Source organism: Tachypleus tridentatus, chromosome 7, assembly GCF_004210375.1.
Source record: "Tachypleus tridentatus isolate NWPU-2018 chromosome 7, ASM421037v1, whole genome shotgun sequence".
NCBI lineage: Eukaryota > Metazoa > Arthropoda > Merostomata > Xiphosura > Limulidae > Tachypleus > Tachypleus tridentatus.
Window position 1 is genome coordinate 56,793,735 of NC_134831.1, and position 13,436 is coordinate 56,807,170.

The 13,436-nt window shown below is 28.3% G+C and overlaps 1 protein-coding gene across 1 annotated transcript in view; it reads right to left on the reverse strand.

Annotated features, from left to right (window-relative positions):
* Positions 1–13,436, reverse strand: part of LOC143255725 (venom factor-like) — a 117,016-nt gene that overhangs the window by 85,723 nt on the left and 17,857 nt on the right. The window contains 5 exon segments of the mRNA XM_076511860.1: positions 1,977–2,061; positions 4,464–4,506; positions 6,064–6,207; positions 6,710–6,780; positions 11,061–11,264. Of these exon segments, the coding sequence (XP_076367975.1) occupies positions 1,977–2,061; positions 4,464–4,506; positions 6,064–6,207; positions 6,710–6,780; positions 11,061–11,264 (547 nt within the window).

The following is a 13,436-nucleotide window of genomic DNA, read 5'->3' on the forward strand; positions in this document are numbered from 1 at the left end:
CAGAGAAGTTATTTATTTGTACCACTTTTCAAGAGACAGTATTTCACTATTTTGGTTGAAAACTGAACAAGGACACATTTCTAAAACTATCCCCATTAACATGAAAATTCCAGTCAGCTTCATTTGGCAACATTTCTGAGGTAAAGAGGAAGCAGTTGCTTCCATAAAATGTAAAGCAGTTACTGTTTTTACATCAAAACTCAAAACTTCTTAACTTTAAGTATAGAACAAGATTATCTGGGTGAGAAATCTTAGTACAAAAGCGACCACTCTAGTGTGCTTTCAATAAGTAATAAACTTTTATGGAATACTGCTATGAGTCTAGTTTTACATTAATGTAAAACAAAAACACCTAAGCCTACTGAATACTTTTACTGAAAACTAATTGATACATACTTTCTTAATATGAAAAAACAGCAACAATAAATTCCTTTAAAAATGTAGGATTGCTTGCAACTAATCCTTTACAAAAAACAAAATTCATCTGAGCTATATTTGACAGATTTTGGCATGTAATACCCAGATCTGGTGATATTCATTCCAGATATGAATTAATACTTTCAGATCTGGGTACATTTTTTCTATGTATGATGACTTTTACTCCAGATATGCCTTAATCCTTCTAGGTCTGGCTACATCTGTTCCATGCATAGTAATATTTATTCTTGATAATAGTTAAACCTTCAAAAACTGGCCATTTCTGGCCTAAGTGTATTAATATCTATTTTCAACATGAAGAATACCTTCCACATCTGGCCATAGCATACTCAGATCTGATAATATAAGTTTTATATCTGTCTTCATCTACTTTAGATCTAGCAGATCTGATCATCTTTATGTAATGATGGTTTCAGATCTAGATGCATCCTGCCCAGATATGGACCCATAATGCCCATACTGGATTACTACCAGATCTGGATCATACATGTTCAATTTCTTACACAAGAAATATCTAATGTTCCAGATAAAATTTAAAGGGATTATTTAGTAAATGACTGATTAAACTAAAATCAGTTTAACTAATAAAAATTGAAAAGATTTTTGGAAAATCTTAATACTCACCCACAATATTTAAATTTTTCCATTTACGTTCAGTTTAAAAAGATTTGTTTGTTTGGAACAGAAAGTAGGATCTTATGCTTTGTAAAATATCAAAGTTAAAAAGATTTATACACATAAATAAAAACATTTGTTACTGATAAATAATTTTGTTTAATAATCTCTTAAATATTGTTTATAAAAAAAATTGAACTTAGAATTTTATTTCTGTTATACATTAATAAAGCTTTCTGTATGTCTTTCAGTTATTATTTCCTTCTTCCTTGTACCAATAGAACATTTTGAACTAATACTGTACCTGATAATTATGCATAAGTTTCAATTATATGGGTATTAGCATAATAGTCCCTGCAGGGCCATTACAGTACCATATAAATAGTGAGTTATTCTATGCAAATAAAATGAATCAAGCTCCCACACACACAGACATGGCTAGTGTAGATATGTTTGACTTTATTGAGTGGCCAGTGTAGTCATCAATCTTTCTGTCACAGTGCAGCATGTTGGATGTATGCAGAAATAGATACAAAGACAAGTGTACTGCTCATATGCATAAAACAGTTAGCAGTAGTTACTTGATGTGTAAAGTTAGCACACCAAATCAGAATCACATTTGTCATAATATAAATAGACTTAGCCTTATATGATTGTTTGCTAAGTAGTGTTGAAAGCTCGAGTAGTTGGCCATCTTCAAAGAAGACTCAACCACAAAATTTTGTCTTATTTTCTTTCAAAGTCTGTTTTCTTTTACCTGTGTTTGATTTAAACAAATTCTGTATAGTTCCTTTCAACTGTTTTGTACTTAACACCATCCTCTTCATATACCATGACTTGTCTCTTAAAAGCAACAATAAATCATAATTGCATTATATGTTGTCTACTATAAGTTTATTATACAAATTAAAGTTTCAACTTACTTAGCATGTGCACTTCCAGTGATTTTTTTGGTACTTTCTAAAATAATTTCAGGAGCTGTTACATCAACAGAAAACGTTGGCAAAACTGAAAAAAAATGTTTGAAAATGCATATTAGTGATTACATGCTTTTGAATTAACTCAGTCACATCATATTTAGCATGGTAGGTTATGCAAGTAAGTTTGATAAAATATTTACAATTAAAGACAGCCAGTAAAATATTACTGTTTACAAAAAATAATATTCTTGATATCTTTGAAAAGTTAAAAAATATAACCTGCTTAAAACATTTCATCAAATGAAATGGCAATTTCATTTAAATACAAATTTATTAGCCTAATATTAATAACCTTTCAAGTTGCTCTGGGGCCTATTAGGCCCCACTTTTCGTAAGAGTGTTAAAATAATTTCTTTCTGACTGACAAAAATCTCCAATTAGCTATGCATTTTCTTTTTTATAAAAAATGGCCAAAACATATTTCAATACACCTGTTTTAAAAATAAATTGTCAAATACTTAACTTACAGTATTAAATATTTTCCTGTAAGGTTCACTTTAGCTGATTTAGTTATTGTCACATTGGTATCAGCACATTTTACTTCTCACACCTCAATTTATAAATAAACTAAACAACAAACAAAGCTTATTTCTGTTATAAATCCTAACTGAAGTTTCATGAAAATTAAAAAAAAATGTTTTTAGTATAAAAAAAATATTATGCTTGATTGACTAAAATTAATTTTTAAATAAAATATGGATCATTCTTCTACCAGCTTTATGTAGTCATAAGTCTTATTTGATGTTCCACTGTGCATTCCCAACCGTTTAACTAGAGAAGTCAACAGAACACATTTTAAGTTACATCTAACCCTTCCACACTTTGTATTTATTTTACGTGCTCCTAAGGAAAATGACAGTTGAACAAAAAAAAAAGCTGTAATGTGACTTTAGATGTAAAATTTTATTTGTTAGATAAAAATATTAATCTACTACTGTGGTATTTGAATATTACAAACATTTCTTTTTTATTCGTTTTACTATATGTTTATTTTGAATTTATCTCTGTCATGTACATGCATCACAAAACATATAGTTCTACATTACCCTTATTTCTTTGTTGTTCTCAGAAATAAATAATACCTGTTACCTCCAAGAGAGTTTATTTCTTAATAGACCACATTGTGAGAGACTGTTGACAGCAATGTCCTTTAGTGGTTGTTCAAGTGAAACCTAAAGGTTACAGTCTCACTTGGGTTGTAATAAGAATAATTAGTCACATAAGTTACACAAGTTGCCCTGGGTAATTGCAACATTCCTTCCAAACAAAGGAATGTTGCATTTTGTAAGTCTGGAATTTCATCTTCTCTTGATTAATCTGATCTGTAATATCATTTTAGTTAGCATAATGTGGAAATCTGCCTTCAGTTGTTAGTAAAGGCAATTGTTCCATGTTAGTATCAGCAAGTAAACACATTGTGTTTAATAAAGATTATTTTGTATTACACTTTGTGTCCAGTCTCTTTATTTCAATTTACATCAACTCTGTTGGTAAGAGATTTAGTTTTACGCTGCAACTAATATCTTAGATAAATCTAGTGTTATCTAGTAGACCTACCCAATATAGCTATAATATTAAGGTTCACACACATCTAACAACATTGTTTCTCTCTTGCAAAAATCACTGTATATTTTTTAAACTTGTTAAAAATTGATTTAAATTTATTTATTGGCATTTTACTCCTGAAATGCAAGTTTTTACTTTACTTCAAGCCCTTAATTCATTATATAAGATTCTATTACAATAAACAGTGAGCTACAAAAAATATGTTTTCTCAATAATCAAGACTTTTCCAGTTTTCTTACAAAGGTAACTAACAAATGATGGAATGTAAATGTACAAAGCTTTACCTGTGGCATACTACAATTTTTTAACATCATATCTTGATGTAATTTTACATATATTCCATTTCAAGCTGTTAGAAAAAAGGCTAAAATTTTTGGCCAACCTATAAACAATGGAAACAATTTTTCTAGTTTCAGCAGTTTTCCAAACAATAAGTAATCATTAAACAAATTAGAATTATTATAACTCAACCACTGAACAAAGAACTTACTTTATATGATGTAAGGAATGGAGTATTAAAATGTGAATACTTACTATATTTACCATTTAATACTTATTGATAAAATGAGTAGAAAACATATCACAATTTATGAAGTAAATTTTAAACCTACTGCTTGATAGAGGTATTAAACAGATGATAAGTGCTTACCAATCAACAGAAATCATTTGTTCCTCTTACAGCAAAGCCACACTGGGCCATCTGATGTGTCCACCAGGGGAGTCAAACCATGGATTTTAGCATTATAAGATTATAAAGTTACTGGTATTTTACTTGAAAACCAATTAACAGTTAAGCTACATGACTGGTAAATTTTCCTTTATTAGTTAAAATACTATTAAAATAAAAATTCATTTTCTACTCACCATATTCTTTAACCTCAAACTTCACAGTTGTATTATATAACAGCTAAAAAATATATAAAAACTGTGTTAGTCATCTCACAGTTAAGAATTGAATACCTAAAAAAGAAGATTTGTATATAAAAATTGATAACTTAAATATCAAAAACAAATTACTCCACTTGTTTATGAATTGCAGGAAAAAACTGAAATCTGATTATATGTGCTTTGTACATTACTTATTCTAAAACAGTAACAAACAACTGCTCTAACATATACTCAAGAGAAGTTTGTAATATCCCCCTCCAAAAAAAGGATAATTTCATGTGAAAAACATTATGAAGAAATCATACAGCTTTTACAATACTGCTACAAATGTTGTGTTGTAGTTACAGTACTATTAAAATTTGATACTTCAGTGTAAATATACAGCATATTTATAGTGCTTAACTATATACTAAAATGACATGATTTTAAATTATTACTAAATACTATTAAAGTAAAGAATATTTTTTGTAATAAATAATTTGTTTATATATATACTGCTATTATTTCTAAAATCCAAAACTTTCTTGACAAACAGTATGAAAATGTATGAGTAGCCAGTTTTTAATTTTAATGTTGGAAAATGAATTTCAAGTTTTTATAAAAGAATATTATGATTTTTTTAATGAATTATGAATCCCAGTTTTTTACCTTATACTCAGTATCCAAAACTTAACAAGTTATACCTATTTAGTTCATACAAGATCCAAGAAGTAATGAATTTACCCAACATTCATATAAATGTGAGCTATAAACTGACATACAAGTTGCAGGCAAGAGAAGTAATGATTTCAAATAATACCCATATAGCATACTGATCTTTGTAAGCCAGAAAATAATAAACCAAACACGTAGTGAGCTGCACAACATTCCAAGAACTAGTGAGTTTCAAAAATTCCCCCCAAAATATTCATGAATCTATAAAATTCCAAAAAAGTTCCAAATACTGAAAGCCTTAAATCAGTTTTTCTGCATAAGAAATTATATCATTATGTGTTTTATAACAACAGCTAGAATTGGCAAAATATATATAAAAAACTTTAAATTATTTAAGTTTTTTTTCTGAGACTTGTAAAATGTGAAATTGAAAAACCTCAGATTACAGACAATGGTGCAAACCAACCATCATTTATTCGCAATTATCTCAGAGATGTTAAGAAACTGCAAAAGAGTTTTTTTTTAATGTTAGAAAGTCTGAACAAAAAAGAACACAATTTGAAGATTAAAACATAGGATAACTATTAGAAAAGTGCTGATATTTCAGATGCTTTTTTTTTCTCATTTAAGAATATATTTTAAAGTAAATTTTACGAAATTAAAATGCATATATTTTTAGAGTAATACGTTTCTGACCAGAAATGCAAGGGACATATTATCATTCTCAATATAGTTTAGTAGAAAATTTCTAAACTGAATAATATTAGAATTTGAAAGTAATCCACATAAGATATAAAAAAACCTGTATAATAATTAAATTGATAAATTATTACACTTAAGTATGTTTTTGATAATTTTCAAAACTGATAGAACATAAATGAATTTGCATAAAAATAATTTTTAGAAAAGGTAGATATCTTACATCATAGCCATATGAAACAACTGCAGACCATTCACCAAAGAGAGGATAGGGTGGAAAACTATAATCATATGTATAAAACTCTATCCTTCTTCCAACTTTCCCAACTTTCCAATTCTGATGCTCTACTGTGATATCCTGTGGGTTCTTCACTCACAAAAAAAAATCAAAACATACTGGTAAAGATAATGTAAAAGATGTATTAAAAAACTGATCCATTGACTTCTAGTTTGTCACTAATATCCTTACCCAAATTGACAGCATTATGAATAACTCTATAGTAGTAGCCTTGTATTACTATATAATAACTGGTCTCATTCATGAAATACTGAAATATCACAAACAACATAAAAATATAGCAACACTGTAGCTTAATAAATTAATAAATAAGCTGCAGCTTAATATCTATATTTTTAACACATATTTCATGATATTTGCAATACTTATATACAGATATCATGATGTTAACATTCAAGTCTTAGCATACACTTATACTTTAACATTATTCTGTGTGATAAAAATTGTCCAGCTATGAAAAAGTAAAATTTAAGACACATCAGTAATTAACTAATTATGTAAAAAATCCGTTTACCATCACAAATAAGTAATAACCTTGAAAAAATAAATAAGTAAAAAATGCATAACTCACCTTAATTTGCAAAGTAATCATTTTATTTTGTGGTATCAGATCTTCATTTAAAGTGATAATTCGCATGTGTACTGAAAGAAATTAAAAGTATTATATTAGCATTTTAAAACATGTCTTTGCTAAATATTAATGAACATATTTCCACAATAAAGGTTTTTCCTTAGTAAATAAAATAATCTAAAGACATTAGTTTTGTAAATTTCACCACGGATCCATTTGATAATGAAAATCATTTATTTTCATAGTTCATTTAACTTTACACATGTCAGTTTGAAGCAGAAGCATAACAGTGAGACACTTAATTTTATTTAAGTTATTAAGTCAGTCATGACATTTATGGAGCAGCATTGCCAATTGGTTAAGATTTGGTAATCATAATCGAAAGATTACATACTCTAGGCATGTCCAGAATATGTTGCTGTATCCTCAAACATGACACTATCCAAACTGCTTCAGTCTTCTCGGATATATAATTGGTACTAGTGGACAGTCAGGGATTAACCTGCCTTTAACTGACATTCCATTCACTGGAAATGTACCATTCTCATTTGCTCGTGTCAGAGAAGACCACAGTTAAGCATTAACCTTATGTGCCAAGGCAAGAAATAAATTAACTTGCAGGTTATGCATAGATACGCTTTTAATTGTAAATAATAAAATTCTTAAAGGCTGAAGGTGAAATTAATTATATCATGTACTTTTTTTTCTATTATTTTGTAGAGAAATTTCATATATATTTGGTTCTATTTAAAGTTTAGTTATAGTTATTTTTCTATGAAAATGTATAGTTATTAACCTGCTTACACTATTCATTTAAAACAGCATTCCTCTCCTCAAAACTCAATGTTTTTTGTCTCCATGTTAACTGTAACACATTAAACCTCAGATATTTAAAAATAAACCTCTTTATACCTTATTAAATGATATACAATAAAATATTAATACAGCTTAGTAAAAAATGCAGGAGACCTGATATTAAGCTCAATTAGAAACAAACAATACAAGCTTCTAAACCATTAAGTACACATAAGCTTATTTTATAGTTTAAAGTTAACATTTTCTTAAATCAAAAATGTATTTCCAATAATATTTACCTCTTCTTACACTTACAGGTATTATTCAACTTACAGATTTCTTTCCTTTGCCCATCTACGCATTGGTCTGATTTTTTCATTGCTTGCTCCAGTATCTTATACCCCACTTAATTACCCTTAAGCAATATTTGTCTCATGACACTCTCCATCTATATTAGTATGCCCTTTCTCCTGGTACTGTATATAAGCATCTCATTCAGATAAAGTTATAATTTTTTTTTTAAGACTCACCCAATCCTTGTCCCTAACACTGGCTCTTATAGAGAGGAATGGCAGAAGAACATGAAAAAGGTTAGTATTATTGGAAATACATTTTCAATTGACGAAAATGTTAATTTCTGAAACACATTTACCTCCTCTCACACTTTCAGCTAAACCTGAACTCCAATTATTAATATTGACAAGCTAAAATATAAAATAAGAACCTCACATCTTTTTATTTTACTGAGATAAGGGCTTATGTACTGAATCAAACATGGTGGCCCTGTTCCACTCTTTCCATTTTTTGAAATGGTCTCTTATATACACTTGCTTCAATGTGTGACATGTGAATAACCAATCAACAGCTTAGAATGTCCCCAGCATGGTTTTCTCAGCCATTTTAATTTGTGAAAAGTTTACCATGTTCTCTTGATCTATCTTTTCAAGGAGGTAGGTTATGTTATGCCTTTAGTCTGCTTGAAGTTTAATTTTTTTTTTAATTTAAATACATCTCAGTTACTAAGCTTAATAAATTATAATGGAATTCTATGGTATCAGTGTAGTTATTTATGATTTTTTGGTTATTCAACTATACATATAAAACCGAAAAAAATTTTGTTTGATATCCTCCACATGCAAAATTTTGAAAGTCTTAGCAAACTATATCCAGCAACAACCGAGTAAAAAGGTGGAAGTAAGAAGAGATAATTGTTTGCTTTACTTCTTGATTTATTGTACTATATTTTAAGAAAAAATAAGCTTAATATTTTTTTTCTAAATAGTAATAATTTATATACACATATAATGTAGAATAATTGAAATGTGATTGTATATTACAAAATACTAGTCCACAAAACACTGCCAAGACAGGGAAGATTAAAGGTCAGTTTTATATTACTGGATACATGACCTGAGTGCATGTGCACTGCATCAGTGCAAGTTATGTTATATTAGTTACCCATAACTGGAAGGTTAATATAATAAAAATTATATATATATATACTGCTATGAAACTTAAGCTACTTAAACTAAACATTTGTATTTTGGTGTTATAATAAGTAGTTATTCAAGCATGAAAAAAGCATAATTTATATTTGTTCCCTAATTTTTTATGACAATTATGAAGTTTGTTAAGTGATAGACCCCATATAGTTAGAGCATAGAAAATAACATAATATAAAGTCTTACTGGAAACCAATATTTGATGCCTATTTAGGATGTCTTAGAGATTATTCAAATAATATTTGAAATTTTTGGAATGAAAAATAGTTTATTTTCATAAAGTGAAATCACTCTGCACTTAAACTAGTAATGAAGAAGACTATTTTCACAAACAAATTTTTAATAAAAATATTTCATTATAAAATCTGATTTTTTGTACACAGAATATTTGTAATTTCTATTAAAAGTCTACCAAATTTTGTGAAGACACACATGCTGTATCAAAAGTTATGGTGCAAATACTTAACATATGCAACTGTGTAGATGAACTTGTATATATATTATACTGAGTCCATAGCAAAAGGGTTAAATGTATCTTTATTGCACTGCTTTACATTGTGTTTGGGTATTAAAAAACTTGAAACTTTTATCCTAACCAAAACTGCAACTTTCTTCCAATGACTTTATTTCTGAACACTAGTCCTTTGTAAAACAACCACTAATGTCGAAGGAAGAAAAACAACAAAATTCATGGTGATCCTTAGTATAATTACACTGCACAAAAGCAATAGAACTAAGTGGCTTGCATTAACCTTCTTACTACTCAGAACTAAGTGGCTTGCATTAACCTTCTTACTACTCTATAAGGCTTATACTTTCTTGGTCTAATGTATCATGTCCTTCTGTATCATTTTGTATATAAATGTAATTTGATGAACTGTAAGAACAAGATAACCCATTAGCAAAAAAAGGGTAACGCATATAGGAAGACTACTAAAATTTAACATTTCTACCAAAAGGTTTAGGACCAAGTGACTAAACTACCAGCAGTTTTTTCATTTACTTAATGCATAAACCAAAATATTTTCCAATGGTTCACATGATTACTAAACTTTAATTACTAGTTACTTGGAAGGAAAAGACATAAAGCAGAGAATCATATTGTTCAATTGATACCATGTTAATCAAATAATCTCAGGTTTCTCATAACTTTGCAATATTTCCAGTTTGGTTCTGTTGCCTTTGACTGCCATTTTTCTTCACAAATAATCACATCAACTTAAAGATCTATTACTACACTGCTCAAGAAAATTTTAAAAATAACATTTCTGCTCTCCTCAGGAGTATTCAAAATTGTAAACAAAGTTAGCCATTCACAAATGCAACAAGTACTGTGTATAAATGGAGTTGTGTGTGAATATGTCTATGCATGTGCATGCAACCAAGTGCATGAAATGAAATGGACTGAGATTCTCTACAAATTACCAAGGTAAAAGACACTAGTTGCAAAACTGTAACTGTTGTTAAAGTTAATTGATATGTTTTCTTTATTTACCTCAGTAATATTATTGACAAGTAATATAATAAAATGACTGCCATTTTTCTTCACAAACAATCACATCAACTTAAAGATCTATTACTACACTGCTCAAGAAAATTTTAAAAATAACATATTTCTGCTCTCCTCAGGAGTATTCAAAATTGTAAAGAAAGTTAGCCATTCACAAATCCAACAAGTACTGTGTATAAATGGAGTTGTGTGTGAATATGTCTATGCATGTGCATGCAACCAAGTGCATGAAATGAAATGGACTGAGATTCTCTACAAATTACCAAGGTAAAAGACACTAGTTGCAAAACTGTAACTGTTGTTAAAGTTAATTGATATGTTTTCCTCATTTACCTCAGTAATATTATTGACAAGTAATATATTGGTATACATTTTCTTCAAATTAAAATATTTATCTGAAGATAAATTTAATAGTTCTGGACAGATTCCACTAAACTAAACTCTTTTGTTTTTTGGCCTTTTTGGTTCCTTGCTAGCTTCCATCTTTATCCTTTAATATACATAAGCTTTAATCAAGCATACAGCAATAACATAATTCACTGACCTGTTTGCTTTGGAGTATAAATTGGTTTATCAGTTTGGATAAAAACATATCCAGATCTTGGATTAACCAAAAGCAAAGTCTCCTTATGAAACCAATTTCCTGCCTTTGCCACAAGAGACACATAGTGTTTTGCAGTTGCAGCCAGAATATCTTTATCTGGTAAGTCTTCTGGGTTCACTTGAACTTTGAATTCAGTACTTATTCCTGTATCAAAAGCCATATTTATAAATATTAGATTGACAAAAATTATTAAATGTAAGCTCTGATTTTCACACTTTGTAAAAGATTTAATAAACCAGTTCCTAAAAATTAACTACACAAAACATATCACTTGCAAAAAAATATTTATTTACTCTAAATGCATATGGTATTAAATATTCTAAAACATTATATAATTCATTATTAAGGATTTTTCTTTTCAAATTAAAAATGAAATTCTTAATGCATGCAACTAGTACTTTGTATGAGTTTTTTTCTGTTCCAAAAAATATAAGTTATGTTTAGATGTTGAATTAAACTACTTAAAAGTACTAACTAAAACTTTTATATAAATAACAAGCTGAAGTATCCATCCTTTGTCCTGATTATGAACTTTAAAATGTGGGAGTAAATGCTATGATAAATAACACAAAAATCTTAACTTTCACACAATTTATTTATAACACATCATTATCTCCCAAAAGTTTTATATAAGCTTTAAGAACTTAATATGTATACAAAGTTCATTATTCAAGCTGATTTGGTAGAAAGAGGTAGTGGCCAAATTAATGGCAATAGTGATGCTTTCTATTATTTTATTTTTTTTTTTTTAACATTCAGCCCTTAATGTCTTTCCACAGAGTTCCATGTGATTAACTGATGGCTGTTAGTGACAGAAGTGTCTTACATGCCAAAGTTGAAAGATCGTGGGTTCAAAGTATTAAGTGACCATAATTCAAGAAACAGCTCTTCATGTTAACCTTATTATGGCTCTTGGAGTAGAAACTTCTGCTGAGTTTATGTATTATTGCAATAGTTTCAGCCATTTTTCTCTCATCACATTCCTCTATAGATAAATAATACACTCTCTGAGATATATCATACTGTTGTATACTCTCTCCATACACTGTGTATGTTGTGTTATAGGAAATTTAACAGTTTTTGTTTGTGTAACAATGTGATGTCATCAATGAATGTAGTTAACATTAATGTACATCAAAGGTAATAAATGCTCAATTACAACAATAATGGAGGTAAAAGGGTTGAAGCCCTATTAACATGCTCCTTATTCCAAATTAGCACACAATAAGAACTGTTTCAGATAGTTCCAATGACCTAGGAAAAGTTAAATAACAGACACACAGATTTTTGTGCTTTATATATAAATTGACTGAGCCATAAAAATAGCAAATCTTAGTAATCAAAACAAGTTCAAACTTGCAAATATATATCTTAAATCACATTTGCTATAACAGCAATGTAGCATTTCATAGGCTTATTTTTACAACACTTCTTTCTAAGCTGCTGTAGATATGGGTCCCTGTTAAGTCTGTAACTACAAAAGCATAAACAAGACTTAACCTAAATCAATTCTTAGTCATGTTTCTAACAGAGTACAATACAAAAGGAAAAACCAGTATGTTTTTAAGAAGTGCATGTGTTGCATCATAACATACAGTGTTCCTCAATTTCTAATCTGCCATTAAACTATAATATCACTGAAAAACTCAAGAAATTGATCAACTTTTATTCATGGAAAGATATGTTAGAGTTTAAAATTTTAAAAATTACACTATACCAAAACTAGTTAAAAATAAAATTTAAATTTATGTAATCAATAATAAACTCAATAATTTTATAGCAACACAAGAAAGTAATGCAAACTAACAAAGAAAAATTATTAGCTTAAGAAAAATGCTTGAATCCTCACAATTAATTATGTTTAAGAATAATTATAAAAAAGATACATTACATCAGTATAATTTTAATTTACTTTAAACATTTATCTTTTCAAAATGATTTACTAAAATATAATTTATGGTATTATAAAAATGTTAGCACTCAGTATGCAAGTTCTTTGCTGAGTAACATTGTTTGTTTGTTCTTTTGTTTAATTACAATTACTTGGTATTAAGCTATACACAATGGCAATATCCTTGCTATTGCTATGTACTATCTCAAATAATAAGCTTCAAGTCTATATTTGATAAAATATCAAATTAGTGTTAACTTCAATATTCTGAATCTATAAATGTCATAATATTATACCAAACTGTTATTATGAGATAAACAAAAATGGAAAGAAACAGCCATATAGAAATATATATATATTTTAAAAACTAGGCATTCAATATTAATTACTTGAATTTTTTTTTTCAATTTGATATTATTTACCTA